The sequence below is a fragment of the Pipistrellus kuhlii genome, unplaced genomic scaffold (assembly GCF_014108245.1).
Source record: "Pipistrellus kuhlii isolate mPipKuh1 unplaced genomic scaffold, mPipKuh1.p scaffold_m20_p_13, whole genome shotgun sequence".
NCBI lineage: Eukaryota > Metazoa > Chordata > Mammalia > Chiroptera > Vespertilionidae > Pipistrellus > Pipistrellus kuhlii.
Window position 1 is genome coordinate 14,549,809 of NW_023425438.1, and position 15,525 is coordinate 14,565,333.

The following is a 15,525-nucleotide window of genomic DNA, read 5'->3' on the forward strand; positions in this document are numbered from 1 at the left end:
AATAGCTTATATTAAAAATTTTCAACATATAGCAAAGTTGAAAGAATTTTGTAGTGAACATCTATATATTCTACCATTAACATTTTTACTATATTTGTTACAACAGTGTTTCTGAACTGAAGTCATGTTTGATGGCTTGTGAAAAGAATATAATAATAAAAAAAGCAGAGTCCATCACATGTGATAGCTTCCTGCTCTCCCACTTACATGTGTATGTATGCACTGGCTCAGAGAGAAGCTTCTATCTGCTATCCAATGCCTTCTATATTTTACACTTCTAAAAAGTATGTGCTCATTCTCCTGATAAAAATCATTAAAACCAATAGCCTAATGCTACAAAGTACTGTCTAACATGGAGGAGAAATAAAGAATTTAGATTTTGAGGGGAGAGGTTGCTAATACGAGAGTCAAAAATGTTTAGCAGCTTGTTAGAAGTACAGAAATGGATTATGGGAAGAGGTTAAAGCAAGAAGTATATATTTGGGTGTCATCTCTTTAGAGATGAAAGGTGAAGCAAAGAGAATACATAATATTTCTGGAACCAGAAAAGCAAGAATTGAGTTCTGACAATGTTCTCACATCAGCAGTGTTGGTAGAAGGAATTATGGTTAATGCAAGATACAGAAATATTCGATAATTAGGGTGAAAAGAGACCCATACATGTTTGTTAGAAACACTTCACTAGAAAAAAGGGCCTTAAGGTAGGATAAGGAAAGAAGAATTTATTTTATGTCTACAGCTATATCTCTACTTTATATATGTAATATAATACATGTTAGAATTAGGGCTAGAGATAGAAGAGGATACGCTGTGGGGAATAAGTGTGTACATACACATATGTATATTTTTAAACATTCATGTATGAGAGTGAACATTTAAGGTAATGAGCACACTTGGAAACAAAACATCTGTGCTGAGCATAGAGGGAGTAAAGATTAAATAGAAAAAGCACAAAGCAGTTACAGAGTAATTCCCATTTAGGAGTTGTTTACTTTAAAAAAAATTGATAGAAGGCTATTAAAATAGTACATTCTCTTACAATGTTTCCATAAACAATTAACACATTTTTAGTCAGAAAACTTTTCAGGAAAACACCTACTGCAAAAGTGAGGCATCCCTTATTCAAAGACGAAATTCTACAGTAGACACATAGACAGCACTAGAATTCTGTTTTAGTTTCCCAACTAAATAAGTAAATTCAGTTTTTTATTTCACTATTTAGAATGCCTTTATGAAAATGTCTTATGATCATTATTAACATTTAATTCTGAAATAGTAACAAAATAGTTCCCGAAAGTAAAGTAAGTATTAAAGTTCTTTAAAACTTTACTCTGTTTTATAATTTATTGGTGGGTTATAAGATACAAAAGAAGAAAAAACCCCAAGCTGGCTAGAACTCAGCATGGGATCACTTTCCAAGTCAATGAGAACAGCTACCTCCAGAAGAAGAGGCCCCAAGGATTCCTTTTCGATCACTCCTTGACTGCTCGATGAGATGTCTGACTTCTGCACTTCGTCGTCAGTGGCTGATTTCTCTACAATAAAGAACCAAAAAGTCACACACCCAAAATGGGCTTATCTCTATTATGGCAAGTTTCAGAAGACATAGACTCCCCTAATTTCAGATTCAGATAATATGTATGTATTATCTAGGCCAGTGATTTTCAACCTTTTCATCTCAGAGCACACTAATTACTAAAATTCTGCAGCACACCAATATTTATTTATTTGTTTGTTTGTTTATTTATTTTGCCGATCTGACACACACAAAAAATAGGTATGATTTTGATTCATTCACACCAGATGGTTACTACTGTGTTGACTGTTGTCATTTCTTTATTTGGTAATCTAAGGGGAAAGAGGTTAGTACCCCTGACTAGTACCAACAGGTATTGCATGTTTTAAAATTTTTTTTGTGGCACACAGGGAGAAAATCGCTGACTAGGCACTTTCACACTTAGTCTCAGTTATACTTGTTTTATAGAAGATAAAATTCACAAAGGTTAAGTATTGCGTTCCAAATAACATAGTAACTACAATAGTTAGTGGCCTTGGGAGGACTTGAATTCTGACCTACAAAGTCCAGTGTTCCAGCATTGAGAAAAATGGTGTAATTCTATATAGCTTTCTAACAAGTCTACACCAAAAAATTTTAAGAAATGGATAAATTATAAAAGAATAATTGTTTTCATCAATTTTTTTTTTTCTTTTCTGACCAATTGCCACTGAAGAGAAAGTGAAGGTATGATTTTTCATTTTGGGAGTCTGCATGAACAACTAACCTTTCACATCATGTTATGATGATTTGATCGGTAAAACTGTAAACTGCTAGAGTGCTTTGAAATTCTTTTGTGTGATGATGTTGAAAAATCCATCCATCATCTTAAAGCAGCATTTACACTTAAATAAAAGTTTCCAACCTGTCAGATGAATTAGTTCACCAAAAAACAAGTATACTATTGAGTATTGCAATTCATTTTTATACTTTAAAAAATGAAATGTTTAAAAAATATTCCAAAAAATACATAAAATGACATAGCATCCATTCACATAGTCACCATTCATTTTTCATTGACGTTAACATCGTTTGCGTCAGGCCTTTCCTTTTAAATTCACACAATGCTGCAAACAGTGTAGCTCTGCCACCATTCCTCTTCAGTATTGTGAGGTCACAATAAAAATGTCCAAGCGTAGTTTATTACTTAAACTGCACGTGTGATTTCATGTGTCCTCTATCGTTGTTTTGTGGGTATAAAGTGGTCTCTCAGTGTGGTTCTGATCGCATTTCTCTGATGGCTATGACACTGAGCAATGTTTTCCATGTGTTTATTGGTCATGTACGTGTCTTCTTTGGATCAATGTCTATTCGCCTGCCCATTTTTAATTAGGTCATTTATTTTTATTTTGAACGTTTCATTTTATAGCATTTTGTTCTTGTTTCACGGATAACATAGTTTTCCTTTTGTCTCTAAGGGACCGTTTGGTTTTAAGTTTCCTTCTGCTCTCTGTGTTGTCTCTGCTTCCTCTGAGTTACTTTTTTCCTGTTTGTTCTCTCTTACATTATAGGCTTTCCCCAATTATTTAGTTTTTATTCACATTAAAGAGTGATGAACTAAAGGGCCTGGCAGCAGGGTGAAGATTGGGGCAAGGCAAGGAGCTGATATTTTTCGTGTGGGGATCATTCACAACTGTCAGTGTTTATGTGCTGTTCCTTTGGACGCTCAATTTCCACAGGAATCTTCCCACCTTCAGCTTAGGGACCTGAGCCAGGCTGTCAGGGTTTTGAATCAACCGAGCAGGGAAGGGGCCATGTGCCTCTTGTTGGCTCTCCCTTTCACAGGCTCGCCATACCCGTTTCTCCTGTCTGCTAAATTAGTTGTCACTAGTCGTTTTCCAACTTCGAAAATCTCAAAATTGTATCACTTTAATCATTTTATTAAACATATCTGTTTATAGTCTTTTCACATCGCTCCTATTAATCTGAAGTTCTTTTGGGTCTAGTCCTTCTGTTGGTTTCTGGTATGCATGCTCTTACTCCCTATAGATTATTCCCTCATATATTATGTCTGTTTTTAGAATAAAAATCCCTCAGAAGCACGTTTTCTTTGGGAATCTTGTGAGGCCAGGTGTGGGAGTGTTTCTCCAAAGTGTTTTGCTTTTGTTTCTAATAGGCAGTCCAGGGATTTTCTGGTGTAGGGGGTCCCTAATAAACATAGGTAGTATATAAATCATAAAAATACATCAGGGCTTTCCCAGAATCCAGCAGAAAGACTCATCATTCAGATGGAAGGATTTTCCCATCACTGAATTACTGTTTTACAACTCTGTCAGATCTCACACCAGTATTTGTGTCCCCTGCGCCACGCCCTGGTACTGGGTCCCTTAACTTCTCAAGACAACCAGTTTCTAATAAGCCAAGAAGGCTCTCAGATTTACTTTCTAAAGTAAAGAGAATCTAAACAAAAATATTTCTTTAATAAAATTATTAAAGAAGTTCGCCAAAACCGGTTTGGCTCAGTGGATAAAGCGTTGGCCTGAGGACTGAAAGGTCCCAGGTTCGATTCCAGTCAAGGACATGTACCTTGGTTGTGGGCACATCCCCAGTGGGGGGTGTGCAGGAGGCAGCTGGTCGATGTTTCTCTCTCATGGATGTTTTTGGCACTCTATCCCTCTCCCTTCCTCTCTGAGAAAAATCAATAAAATATATCATAAATAAATAAAGAAAGAAAGAAAGAAAGAAGTTCAATGCAATTTCTTAATAATAAAAAAATAAATTCACATATTGTCAGTGCCTTTAATAACAAAGCCATGTTTTGTTTGTTTTTTGTTAATCCTCACCCAAGGATATTTTTTCCATTGTTTTTAGAGAGAGTGGAAGGGAAAGGGAGAGAGAGACACACATCAATTATTTGCTTCTCACAGGAAACCAAGAATCAAACCTGCAACCCAGGTATGTTGCCTTGACCAGGAATCGAAACTGAGATCCTTCGGATGCACGCTGATGCTCTAAAACAACATCAACCAGATGTTGCCTGGTGGGCCGTAGGTGCAGACAAGACAAGAATTTTATAATTTTTCACTATTTTGTTTACTTAATATTTCATAATAAAGTAATTATAAAATACTTTCTTTGTGTTTATTTGATTCCTATTCAAGAGAATTACTTTATATATAGTCAATATAGGCACAGAGTTAAATTTTTTAACATTTTCTAATGGTGGTGTGCCTTGTGATTTTTTTCATGAAACAAGTGTGCCTTTGCCCAAAAAAGGTTGAAAAACACTGCTCTAAAAACACTTAGCACATCAGTCAGGACCATGGGTTGTTTTTTACCTTGTTCCATTCTCTTCATTAGCTGTATTTGATCGACTGTCTTCTTCAAAATCTTGCATTTGTCTGGTTTTACACTCAAGCTGTCAATGTCGCTGATGTTTGCAGACAATAACTCGGCTAGCTCTTCTAAGTATTTATTTTCTTGCTCCCTGCGCCTCTTTTCAGTGCTGATACAAAAAGAAAACCCAGTAAGTGTACATATCTACCACTAGATTTCCTTCTCTGAGTACTTAATGCATACACACTTAGATTCCTATTTTTATACAGAATATAAAACCACATCCAGAAAACAATTTAAATTGACATCTAAAAAACGGATATCACAAACTACCAAAACAGAAACCGATTCTGGCTAAATTACATAAAGAGAATGATTGCTGTCACAGATGAATTTCCTCAGCGATGTATATTCATTGACTATTTCAATAACAGTGAATACAGATATTAAAAGGAAGCAAACAGTATGTATACTACCTGCATTTGGAATTATTTTACCTTCTCAATAACACCTTGAGCTAGAAAATCTAAATTTTCAAATAAATTTGTTATAAATTAAGCAGGGTAGACTATAGAGAGTTCAAATGAGTTATAATTAACTCTTGATTCTTATAATGAGTAGACTACAGTTGGTTCTCATCAAAAAGAAGAAAGTACTCATCTAAGAAGTAAAATAAAAAAGGATAATAAATCAATGATTAGAAACTAAGGCATGGAAAACAATGTCTTTAGTATACAACTTTGTTTTAAAAATAGATTCAATTAAAAAAATAAAAAATACCATCTACTGATAAGGTCTAATAAAAATAATAAATGAAGTCAAACTCAAATTATCTTAAAGCAAAATAATGAGAACAAAAGGTAAGAGTGGAAACAGCCAGCACTTCACATTCACTCTAATGTTCTGAATGACTATTGCTCTTTTTTTGTTTTCTAGTCTTTACCTCCAGCTTACTTAGCCAAGTCATCAGGCGACTTGCTTTATGTGAGATAAAGATAATGAAGTATTACTTTGAAATGAAATTTTCTGTTATCAAATTAAAGGAATGAGAAAGACTGGTCATAAGTAGCTCTTGGTTTTATAAGCAGCAGTCAAAATCATTTGGCTGCACATAAAAAGGATAGGGGAAAAATGGTGAAAAAGGGGAAAGAGCAGTTGTTAAAAAGCTCATAATTGGCAACAATTAAAATATAATTTATTTTAATGTTAAAAAGACTATAAAGGTGCTGAAACCGGTGTAGTTCAGTGGATAGAACATCAGCCTGCAGACTGAAAGGTCCCAGGTTCGATTCCGGTCAAGGGCATGTACCTTGGTTGTGGGCACATTTCCAGGAGGGAGTGTGCAGGAGGCAGCTGATCAATGATTCTCTCTCATCGATGTTTCTAACTCTCTATTCCTCTCTCTTCCTCTCTGTAAAAAAATCAGTAAAATATATTAAAAAATTAAAAAATAAAAAGACTATAAAGGTGATAGCATTTACATAACAATTTAGTAAATCAAAAGGAACCAAGTCAAATCATCAAATGTATTTACTTACATAAAACAAAATACCACATATCTCAAAACAAAATCAAATTTTAAAACTATAACAATCACACATTCTGTCTTTGTCTTTTTTACCTTACATTATTAAGGTATTAGTCCCATTTTATTGAAAACTCTTACATCTTTCACTTGGTACTTGCAGCAAGATTTTTGACAAGTTCCACACCAAGGCATTGAAAAATAGGCATGAAGAAAATGAATAACCTACACATTTTTATATATACAGGCTGAGCAACTTGATAGTATTTTGAAGCACATCTGCTTTTTATGTTAGAGAAACTAATATTAGACTTATCAGTATATTCAGTCTATAGTCTGGACTGATCTGTTTAAATCTGTGGGTCTTACATGTCAACACAAGTAAACTGGATTCACTTGGTGAGGCTCCCAAATCTGTTTTTTACTTTAAATTTTATGTGAAAATAAAGTGCTTAAAACTACTGTAGGGTAAAAAGAAAAAGAAAATTGATAGAATGGGCACGGTAGGCAGACAGAGAGGTGACAGAGGAAGCAAGAAGCTAAAAGTAATGAAATAATGAAGTGTCTATAAAATGACGTAAAAATGAGACTAGGAAAATCTTCACAAAATGAAGTAACTAATAAGTGAGGATAGAAAATGAGAGTAGATATATTAAAATAAAGTCAAAACTGAAGGAGGGGTGGGATGACAAAAAATTCTACCTTAATGGAAAAGAAGGCTTTCTTTATTACTTCGGGCAACCTACATTTCTCCTCTCACTTACCCACTTCATTTCCATTTATATTGCATACATGCTAGTTAATGCTACTGTGAGTTAACTTCTTGTGTGTCTTTTTTTCCTTCAACTTACTAGTTTTTTAAACAAATGCGCCTATACTCATTATGTGCCAGATAACCATGTACCATATCCCGGAGAAAGTGAGACTTAGCCTCCCATTAGCCAGAAAACAGAAAAGGAGACAGGCCATTATCACACTGTGTTGACAGGACTGTAATACTAGAGAAGGGCATACAGATGGCTCCTAGGCCTAGGAATGAGATGTGTAAACCTAGTGGCAGGGAAACGCTGGTTTCCTGAAAGAAAAAAAACTCCAGCTCTTTCAAAGACATAAAGCGAGAGTGAAAATATCAAGTCAAAGGACCTATAATACTTCAACATGCCTGAACTACAGATATAAGAACCCAAAAGGGCAAGAGATGAGGTCCTGGCCAGACCACAGGGCTCTTTCGTGCCATGATAAAAGGCGTGATATATAACTTAAAAGTACAAGTTCAAATTTCCTCTGTCATTTATTAGCTATGTAACCCTGGACATGTCCCTTAATTTAATTTCTCTAAGCTCCAGTTTCCTTATCTCTAAAACAGGGATAATGAATGACATTACCTTCTAGGGCTTTGTGAGGATTAAGACGATGGCATATATAAAAATGCTGGGCAGAGTTCCTGGCATATACTATTAGCCCAATCAATGTTATCTGTTATCATCACTCTGATTATGATTATTTTTTTCAGGGCCATGGGAAGCCCAGGAGGGTTTAAGAATGAGTGTCATGCCGGGCTCAGTGGTAGAGCGTCAGTCTGCGGACTGAAAGGTCCAGGGTTTGATTCCAGTCAAGGGCATATACCTTGGTTACGGGCACATCCCCGGTAGGGGGTGTGCAAGAGGCAGCTGGTCGATGTTTCTCTCTCATCGACGTTTCTAGCTCTCTATCTCTCTCCCTTCCTCTCTGTAAAAAAATCAATAAAATATAAATTTAAAAAAAAAAAAAAGAATGAGTGTCATGACCAGATTGGTAAGCTTTTTGAAGACAGAAAACATGTCTCACACTTCACTTATATCTTTATAACACCACCCACATGGTGCCAGTTGAAAAGCAGGCATTTAATGAACACTTGTTGAATTGAACTGGAAATGTTGAACAAGCAGAAGGCACAGCTACCCACCATTTTAAGATTAGCACTTTAATCCTCGTTCTCTTAGAATAGTTATAGAATGGAGAAGAGAAAACAGAAGGAGACACAAGACATCTCACCCCAACAAAGAATTACTGAGAAACTCTCCTGTCCAGGGTGACTATACACAGGGCTGGCAATACCTGAGGTCTAACATGTGCTCTTTATGATTTACTATTTATAAGAAATGTGTTGTGTTAGGAACTAGGGATAAAATGGTGAGCAAATTCAGATAAGTGGTAGGGAAAATCTGGTTTCCTAAAAGGAAAAAACACCCAGCTCTTTCAAAGGTATAAAGTAAGAGTGAAAAATATCAAGTTAAAGGACCTACAAATGGCAGTTTAGTTTGCAATGGAAAAGCCAAGGATTCATGAATAAATCACATACACTAGCAAAATCCAAATTATGGATCAAAGCTATACAAAGACGTGAGACAGATATAGGAATGGTAGACATTTGACATAACAGTTAAAGAAGAAAAGAGAAGGTCCCCTTTAAGGAAGTAATGACCAAGCTGGCATCGCAGAATGTCTATGTGATGACTACAGGAAATCTAGAGGGAGCAAGCTGGACTGAGGGAGTAGCATTATAAGGGAGCTGAGGAAGGAAGAGAACCTGGTAAGGAGGCAGGACTCAGAGAAGGCCAGTAAACTTGGAGTAGATGAAACAAAAGCTTTAAGGTGGCAACGAAAATGATAAAGCAGCTCTGCCAGAAACAGGCCAAGAAGAAAGGGTTCCTACCTTGATGCCAGTGTGTCACATGGCGATCCTTTTCTCTTGTGTGAGTCTGGGTTAGCAGGGTCGGATGAACTGTCCCCGAGGCCACTCATGTTGAAAAACTTCACACCTAAAAAGGAAGGACAACAAAAAGAAATCTATCCTAATGAACTTGTCAACCACAGGGGAGGAGGGAGCTCCCCTGTTAGGAAAACCTAAACATTGTAGTCATTGTAATCAATGAACAGATTAATACAGCCAACATAAAGACACCTACATCTATACAAAAACAGAGTAGTCACCAGCTATTTAGTGTTTCTATACTTTTTTTCTGTATCTGTAAAAGAAAATTAATAATCCTTTTATGAAATCAGAGATTAAGATTAAAATATTATTAGAATAGAGATACAGATGATGTTTCTAACTCTCTATCCCTCTCTCTTCCTCTCTGTAAAAAATCAATAAAGTATATATTTTTAAAAAGAATGTTTATGATTTTTTTATAGTTAAATCTTTTCTGAAATCTTTCATAATGCTTTATAAATTCTTCCAACAACTGAAATCCTGTTCCCCTGTTTCCAATGGGGAAAAAACACACCATACCCTGACCTTCCTCGTTTAGAAATTAGAAAACATCTCTTCTAATTTTGAAAAGGTAAATAACTACTATTTTGCAGAAACTGCCTACTGTATTTCATAGTACTATGGAGACACAAAGACTTGTTACAGATATACAACTGTAAATATAAATAATATAATCTCATAAACCAGATAATTTTGAGCAACAAATAAATCTGGATTTAAAAGGAGATTCCCGCCCTAGCCAGGTTGGCTCAGTTGATAGAGCATCAGCCTGCAGACTGAAGGGTCACATGGGTGGGCTGTGGGCTCAATCCCCAGTAGAGAGTGTGCAGGAGGCAGCCGATCAATGATTCTCTCATCATTGATATTTTTATCTCTCTCTCTCCTTCTCTCTTACTCTCTGAAATCAGTAAAGAAATATATAAAAAAAATTAAATTAAAAAAGGAGCTTCCCATACTGAACTACCCTCAGACTACTGGCTATTGATATTTGCTAAATTTATCTAAGATTTTGGGACTCAGGAGTCATCAGACAACAATTCAAGAGCAGCCAGCCAGGCAGGCCTACCAAAATAAGAGAGCCAATAGTAAGAAGCTGGGAGAAAGTCACCAACAATTTGCTGATGATTCTGATATGAACTGCTTTCTATTTACACAACAACAAACAGATAGTGGAACGCAAAACCTCTGATGAGTGGAAACTATGATAGCTGTTCTTTTTGTGGAATGGTTTTATATTTGGCAGTTAGGGTACTTAAATAAGGTTCATTAAGAAATGTTGGTTTCAGGAAACCAATTTGCATATCACCTTTTAAAAAGAGGTAAGGTTTCTAAGTAAAAGTACCCTGTTGATTTAAAAAGACTTGCTAAATTATACCAATCTCATGCAATCTCTAGAGAGCAGTTTTCGGAACTAGAAACCACATCTATCTCGGTTCAAATGGACCAGACTAAACCAAATAGGGGAGGCTGAAGAAATAGGTCAGTGCTTTTATTTCAGTTGATTTATACATTTCCACATAAGACATTTGTTACTCATCTCCCAGATTTAGCTGACAACAGCATAATTTGAAAAATAAGTAACAGTTAATAAACAACTCTAATAATAGGTCATTTTGACAGCTGAATTTTTTAAAAAGAAAATGTTTCTCAAGGGCCCAGTGGCACAATGGATAACACGGACTATGGATGAGAAATTTTTATCAAACAAAAGTCTTCAGACACCTGCAGTTCTCTGAAAGAAGTTTTCAATTTTCTCTTTTCATTTAGATGACAATTGAAATCTTTCTCTTGTTAAGAAAGAATGGGGATTTCAACAATTTTATTGTCCTTTTTTTATGGTTAAATTTCCATTGTTTGATATACCACACTTTGTTTTTGTAAAAATCAGATGATGGTCATTTAAGTTTTTCCATTTGAGGGCTATTTATCAATAATACTGTTGTAAACACTTACATGCGAATTTTCTGTGTGAACATGTTTTCAATTCTCTTAAGTATATACCTAGGAGTGGAACTATTAGGTCCTACTGTAACTCTCTTAACTTTTTGAGGAACTGCCAAACTGTCTCCATAATGGTTGTACCATCTTAAATTCTCACCAGCAAACATTCCAATTTCTCCACCTTCTCACCAAAAGTTACTTTCAGTTTTGCAATTTTATTTTTATTATACCTATTCTAGTAGGTGTGAAATGATATCTTTACACTTCCATAATCACTAATGACATTGGTCACTTGCATATATTCTTTGGAGAAATATCTATTCAAGTCCTTTGCCTATTTTTTTTTTTTTTAAATGGGTTACTTGTCTTTTTATTGTTGAGTCATAAAAGTTTTTATATTTGGGTACTAAATATCTTGTCTATTCCCACTTTTGCTGTATAAAATCAGTAGTAACGAAAAATTTGAGAGGACCAAAATAACAGAAAGGTTCACAAAAAATGTAACCCCATGAATATGCATTTAATTAAAGGATGTGAAAATGTAATATAGATTTTATGTGTTTTATATGTATTAACTCATTTATTCCTCACAACTGCCCTATGAAGTGTATATTATTATTATCTCCACTTCATAGAGGCACTGACTGAATTCAATAGCTTTATCTGACTAATAAAGAAACTATGGTCTGATGGTGATGACAATGATGATGACTAACACTTTTTTTGGACTTACTATTTGCCAATCACTGTTCTAAACATCTAGCTTATTTTATGTACTCATAAACCTTACTAATTAATTTACTCATAAACTCTGAGATAGATCACATTATTATCCATTTCCGAGATGAGAAATCTGAGGCATGGAGGGGTTACTTAATCTGTCCAACATCATATGTGACAGTGGTAAAAATCATTCTTAGGTATCTTGATTCTAGAAACTGGCTATGCTTTAACTTGTAGAACGAACCTACAGTCACATCTACAATAATAAAAGAGTAAGATGCAAACTGACCGTACCTTCACAACGCCCACCAGTCAACCAGGAGTATGCAAATCAACCCAACAAAGATGGCGAGTTAATTGGCATATGCAGGCACCGTGCAGCCAGGGGCATTCCACACCCCACCACCACTACGGGCCTCTGGGCAGTGTGGGAAGTTGGTAAGGCGGCTCAGGGCCAGAGTGAAAAGGCAGCTGCAGCCAGAGAGAAGGCGGTGCCAGCAGCCAGGGGAAGGAAGGCCCATTCTTGCACGAATCTTCGTGTATTTGGCCTCTAAGTAATTGAGAAATAGGAAAGCTAACTATAGATTCCCAAGTTTTGCTTTTGCCTCTATACTAAAATGCTGACAAATTATACCACATCTAAAATCCCTTGGTTCCCAAACACATCAACAGAGAATCTTTGGTCCAAACATAACATAGAAATAAATAAAATTGACCGTATTTTGAATCCTAACTTATCTTTTATGGTCATAATATAAATCCAATTATTTCCTGTAAGATGTGAATCACCTTAAAATGCAAATGTGCTATTCCTTCAAAATCAAAAAGTTCTAACTTATAAAACCTTAATTTTTGTCCAAAAATATATAAATCTTAGATTCTAAAATTATATTTATACTTACGAATAAACACACAAAATTCCTTTCAATATTATTCAAATCATCTTTAGGGTCTACTTTCTGGAATTTTGAGCTCTTACTATGTTTTGACAAAATTTCCCCTGAAGATATAATTATAGGCTTTGTTCTCCAGATAAGGTTCTTAGTACCAAATCCATGAATCTCCAAAGTCCCATGTCACAGTCTCTTCAGAAAGGAGCACAAATGGAGAGAGACAGGCTCAAAATGAATGCTGCTGTCCAAAAGAGCTGGCCTGCACTCTTCCAAAATGTCAATATCACGGGAGTCAATGAAATGTTGATAAACTATTTCAGGTTAAAGGAATCAAAGATATGTGACAACTATGCCATGTGTGATTCTGGATCGGACAACTGATAAAATTTTAATATGGACTGCATATCCTATATAATAAAAGTCTAATATGAAAAAAAAAAAATCAATCGAACAGCAGATGCACCAATGGAACAACTGGTAGCTATGATGCACACTGACTACCCTGAGGCAGAAGCTCAACACAGGAGCTTCCCCTTTCTCTTTCATAAAGTCCAGGTACTTATATAACACTCCCTTATTGAAGCCTATATTAATTTCAACGTGCATTGAAGCAGTTTGTAAAGTGTAATCTAAAACTTTTTGAACACCTCAATTAGAAATGTCAGCACATGTTTTATGATAACCTTGGAGCTTCTCAGATCGTATATTTCCATAAAAAATAAGTCAATAGATAGTCATTTTCTCCATACTTTTGTAGAGATGAAGCTCTTTAAAAACAGAGCTACAATTCTTACCTGGGAGACTTCTTTGTTCATAATGAGTCCTCAAAACAGATAGGGTCAAGTTAGTGCTCCTGAGGTTAGCTTCCAGGGGGATGGGGTGAAGATGTTCTCCAGAGATGGCTCTAATCTCTTCACTCTCACCTCATTTAAGGACAATTATGCAAAAGACTAAAGCAAAGGAAAAGGAAAAAAAAAAAAAAAAAAGCAGAGGGAGGTTAGATTGTCATTTTATTGTTTAAGAGATGACAAAGGTCAGAATGCTAGGTAAAGAAAATATATAACCTTTTAGGCTAAATGGAAAAATATTTCCAAAGACAATGTATAAAAGTCTGACTTTACAGTTAAAGTCTTTTCTGATGATTAAATAAATATTCCTACTTAACACTGTTACTTGCATAATACCTAATTACATTCTGCCCTTAATCTTTCGAAAGACCCATTTATATGCCTTTAACTTTTTTTTCTGGCTGTATTTATACGTTTATTCTTTCCACTTATAAATAACTAGAGGCCCAGTGCACACGTTTGGCACCAGTGGGGTCTCTCGACCTGGCCTGTGAGGATTGGGCCCAAGGGATCCCCGATTGCGAGAGGGTGCAGGCCAGGCCGAGGGACCCCACCAGCGCACAGTTAGGGCCGGGGAGGAACTGTGGGAGGGCTCCAAGGCATGTCTGGCCCATCTCGCCTAATCCCGATCGGCCTCGGACCCCGTCAGCAAGCTAACCTACTGACCCTTAGTAGTCCGTGTGCATCATAGAACTGGTTTAATGGTTGAACTAACAGTTGGACACTTAACCTATTAGGCTTTTATTATATAGGATGATTTTTTAAATATATTTTTATTGATTTCAGAGAGGAAGGGAAAGGGAGAGAAATAATAATGATGAGAGAGAATCACTGATTGGCTGCGTCCTGCACCCATCCAACCGGGGATTCAGCCCACAATGCTGAGCATGTGCCCTCACCAGGAATCAAACCATGACCTCCTGGTTCATAGGTCAATGTAGGTCAATGCTCAACCACTGAGCAACACCAGCTGGGTAACAAATTAGACCAATGGGGAATGCAAAGTCATGATTTGTGCTTAAAATGGTGCCTGAACACACACACACACACACACACACACACACACACACACACACACAAAGTCTCAATTTATATACAGTGCCCAAGTTCCATCAAACACTGAGATGCTGTGATTTAAGAGAAAAATAGATTTTAAATACATTATATAAATAATGTATTTAAATATATATTAAGGGTGAAAGAAAACCTTAGGAAAGATGAGGACTGAGTTCCATTATTATAATTTTCTAAATGTTTAAATGTTTCACGAAGACAAGAGTGTTTCAAATATCATATACCAGACAAAGGGTCAGGTGGGTAAGTAAACCCTCCCTGCCTCCAAGATGATGGGAATCTCAGTAACAACTCTTTCCACCTCATGATGGAAGTGGCATGCATGGTTAAAAGAGGAGGCTGGGATAATGCAGGAAGGGGGAAGGAAAAATTCTAGCTTGGTTATTAAATGAAAGATGGTCTCATGAACCCCAAGTAGAATTGCTTTTCAAATATACTGTTCTCATCTCTTACCACTAACTCAGAGAGGTACTTCAGTGGTATTTCTGAGTTAGTGCTAATCAGTCTAAATTTCATCACATGTAACCCTTACATAGATCCCCTGAAAGTCTTGAATATACTAAATTTTATAAAGCAAATATTATTCTTTATATGTAAAACTAAAATATTTCATTGAATGGAATCCTATGTGAATCATTCTTTTAAAAATTAATCCTATCTTAACATCTTTTGTATAAAATTTTTTGAGACAAATATATAAAAACAAACACAAACAAAAATTAAAATTAAAATTGTCCATACAGACCCATACATTGAACCATTAATAATAACTTGACCATATTTGTTGTACATGCTCAACAAACCAAATTGTATTAAATTTAGCAATATCATTGGAAATAGGAGACCCAATTTAATGCTAGTTTATTATAACAAGATGAACTGAGTTTCCCCTAAGACATTTGTTTAGTAGTCTTAGTTTAGGCTAACTTTGATCT

The 15,525-nt window shown here is 35.7% G+C and overlaps 1 protein-coding gene across 10 annotated transcripts in view; it reads right to left on the reverse strand.

Moving 5' to 3' along the window:
- Nucleotides 1-15,525, reverse strand: part of NCOA1 (nuclear receptor coactivator 1) — a 99,784-nt gene that overhangs the window by 62,323 nt on the left and 21,936 nt on the right. For 6 of the 10 annotated variants that reach the window (XM_045580650.1, XM_045580648.1, XM_036435041.1 and 3 more), the window contains exons 1-4: nt 13,463-13,600; nt 9,052-9,157; nt 4,834-5,000; nt 1,438-1,535 (exon numbers count right to left, since the gene is read on the reverse strand). In XM_045580650.1, the coding sequence (XP_045436606.1) occupies nt 1,438-1,535; nt 4,834-5,000; nt 9,052-9,140 (354 nt within the window). In that variant the 5' untranslated portion in view covers nt 9,141-9,157; nt 13,463-13,600. Of the gene's footprint in view, nt 1-1,437; nt 1,536-4,833; nt 5,001-9,051; nt 9,158-13,462; nt 13,619-15,525 lie in introns of those variants that run through there. The other 4 variants (XM_036435040.2, XM_045580647.1, XM_036435044.1 and 1 more) reach the window with 4 other exon arrangements.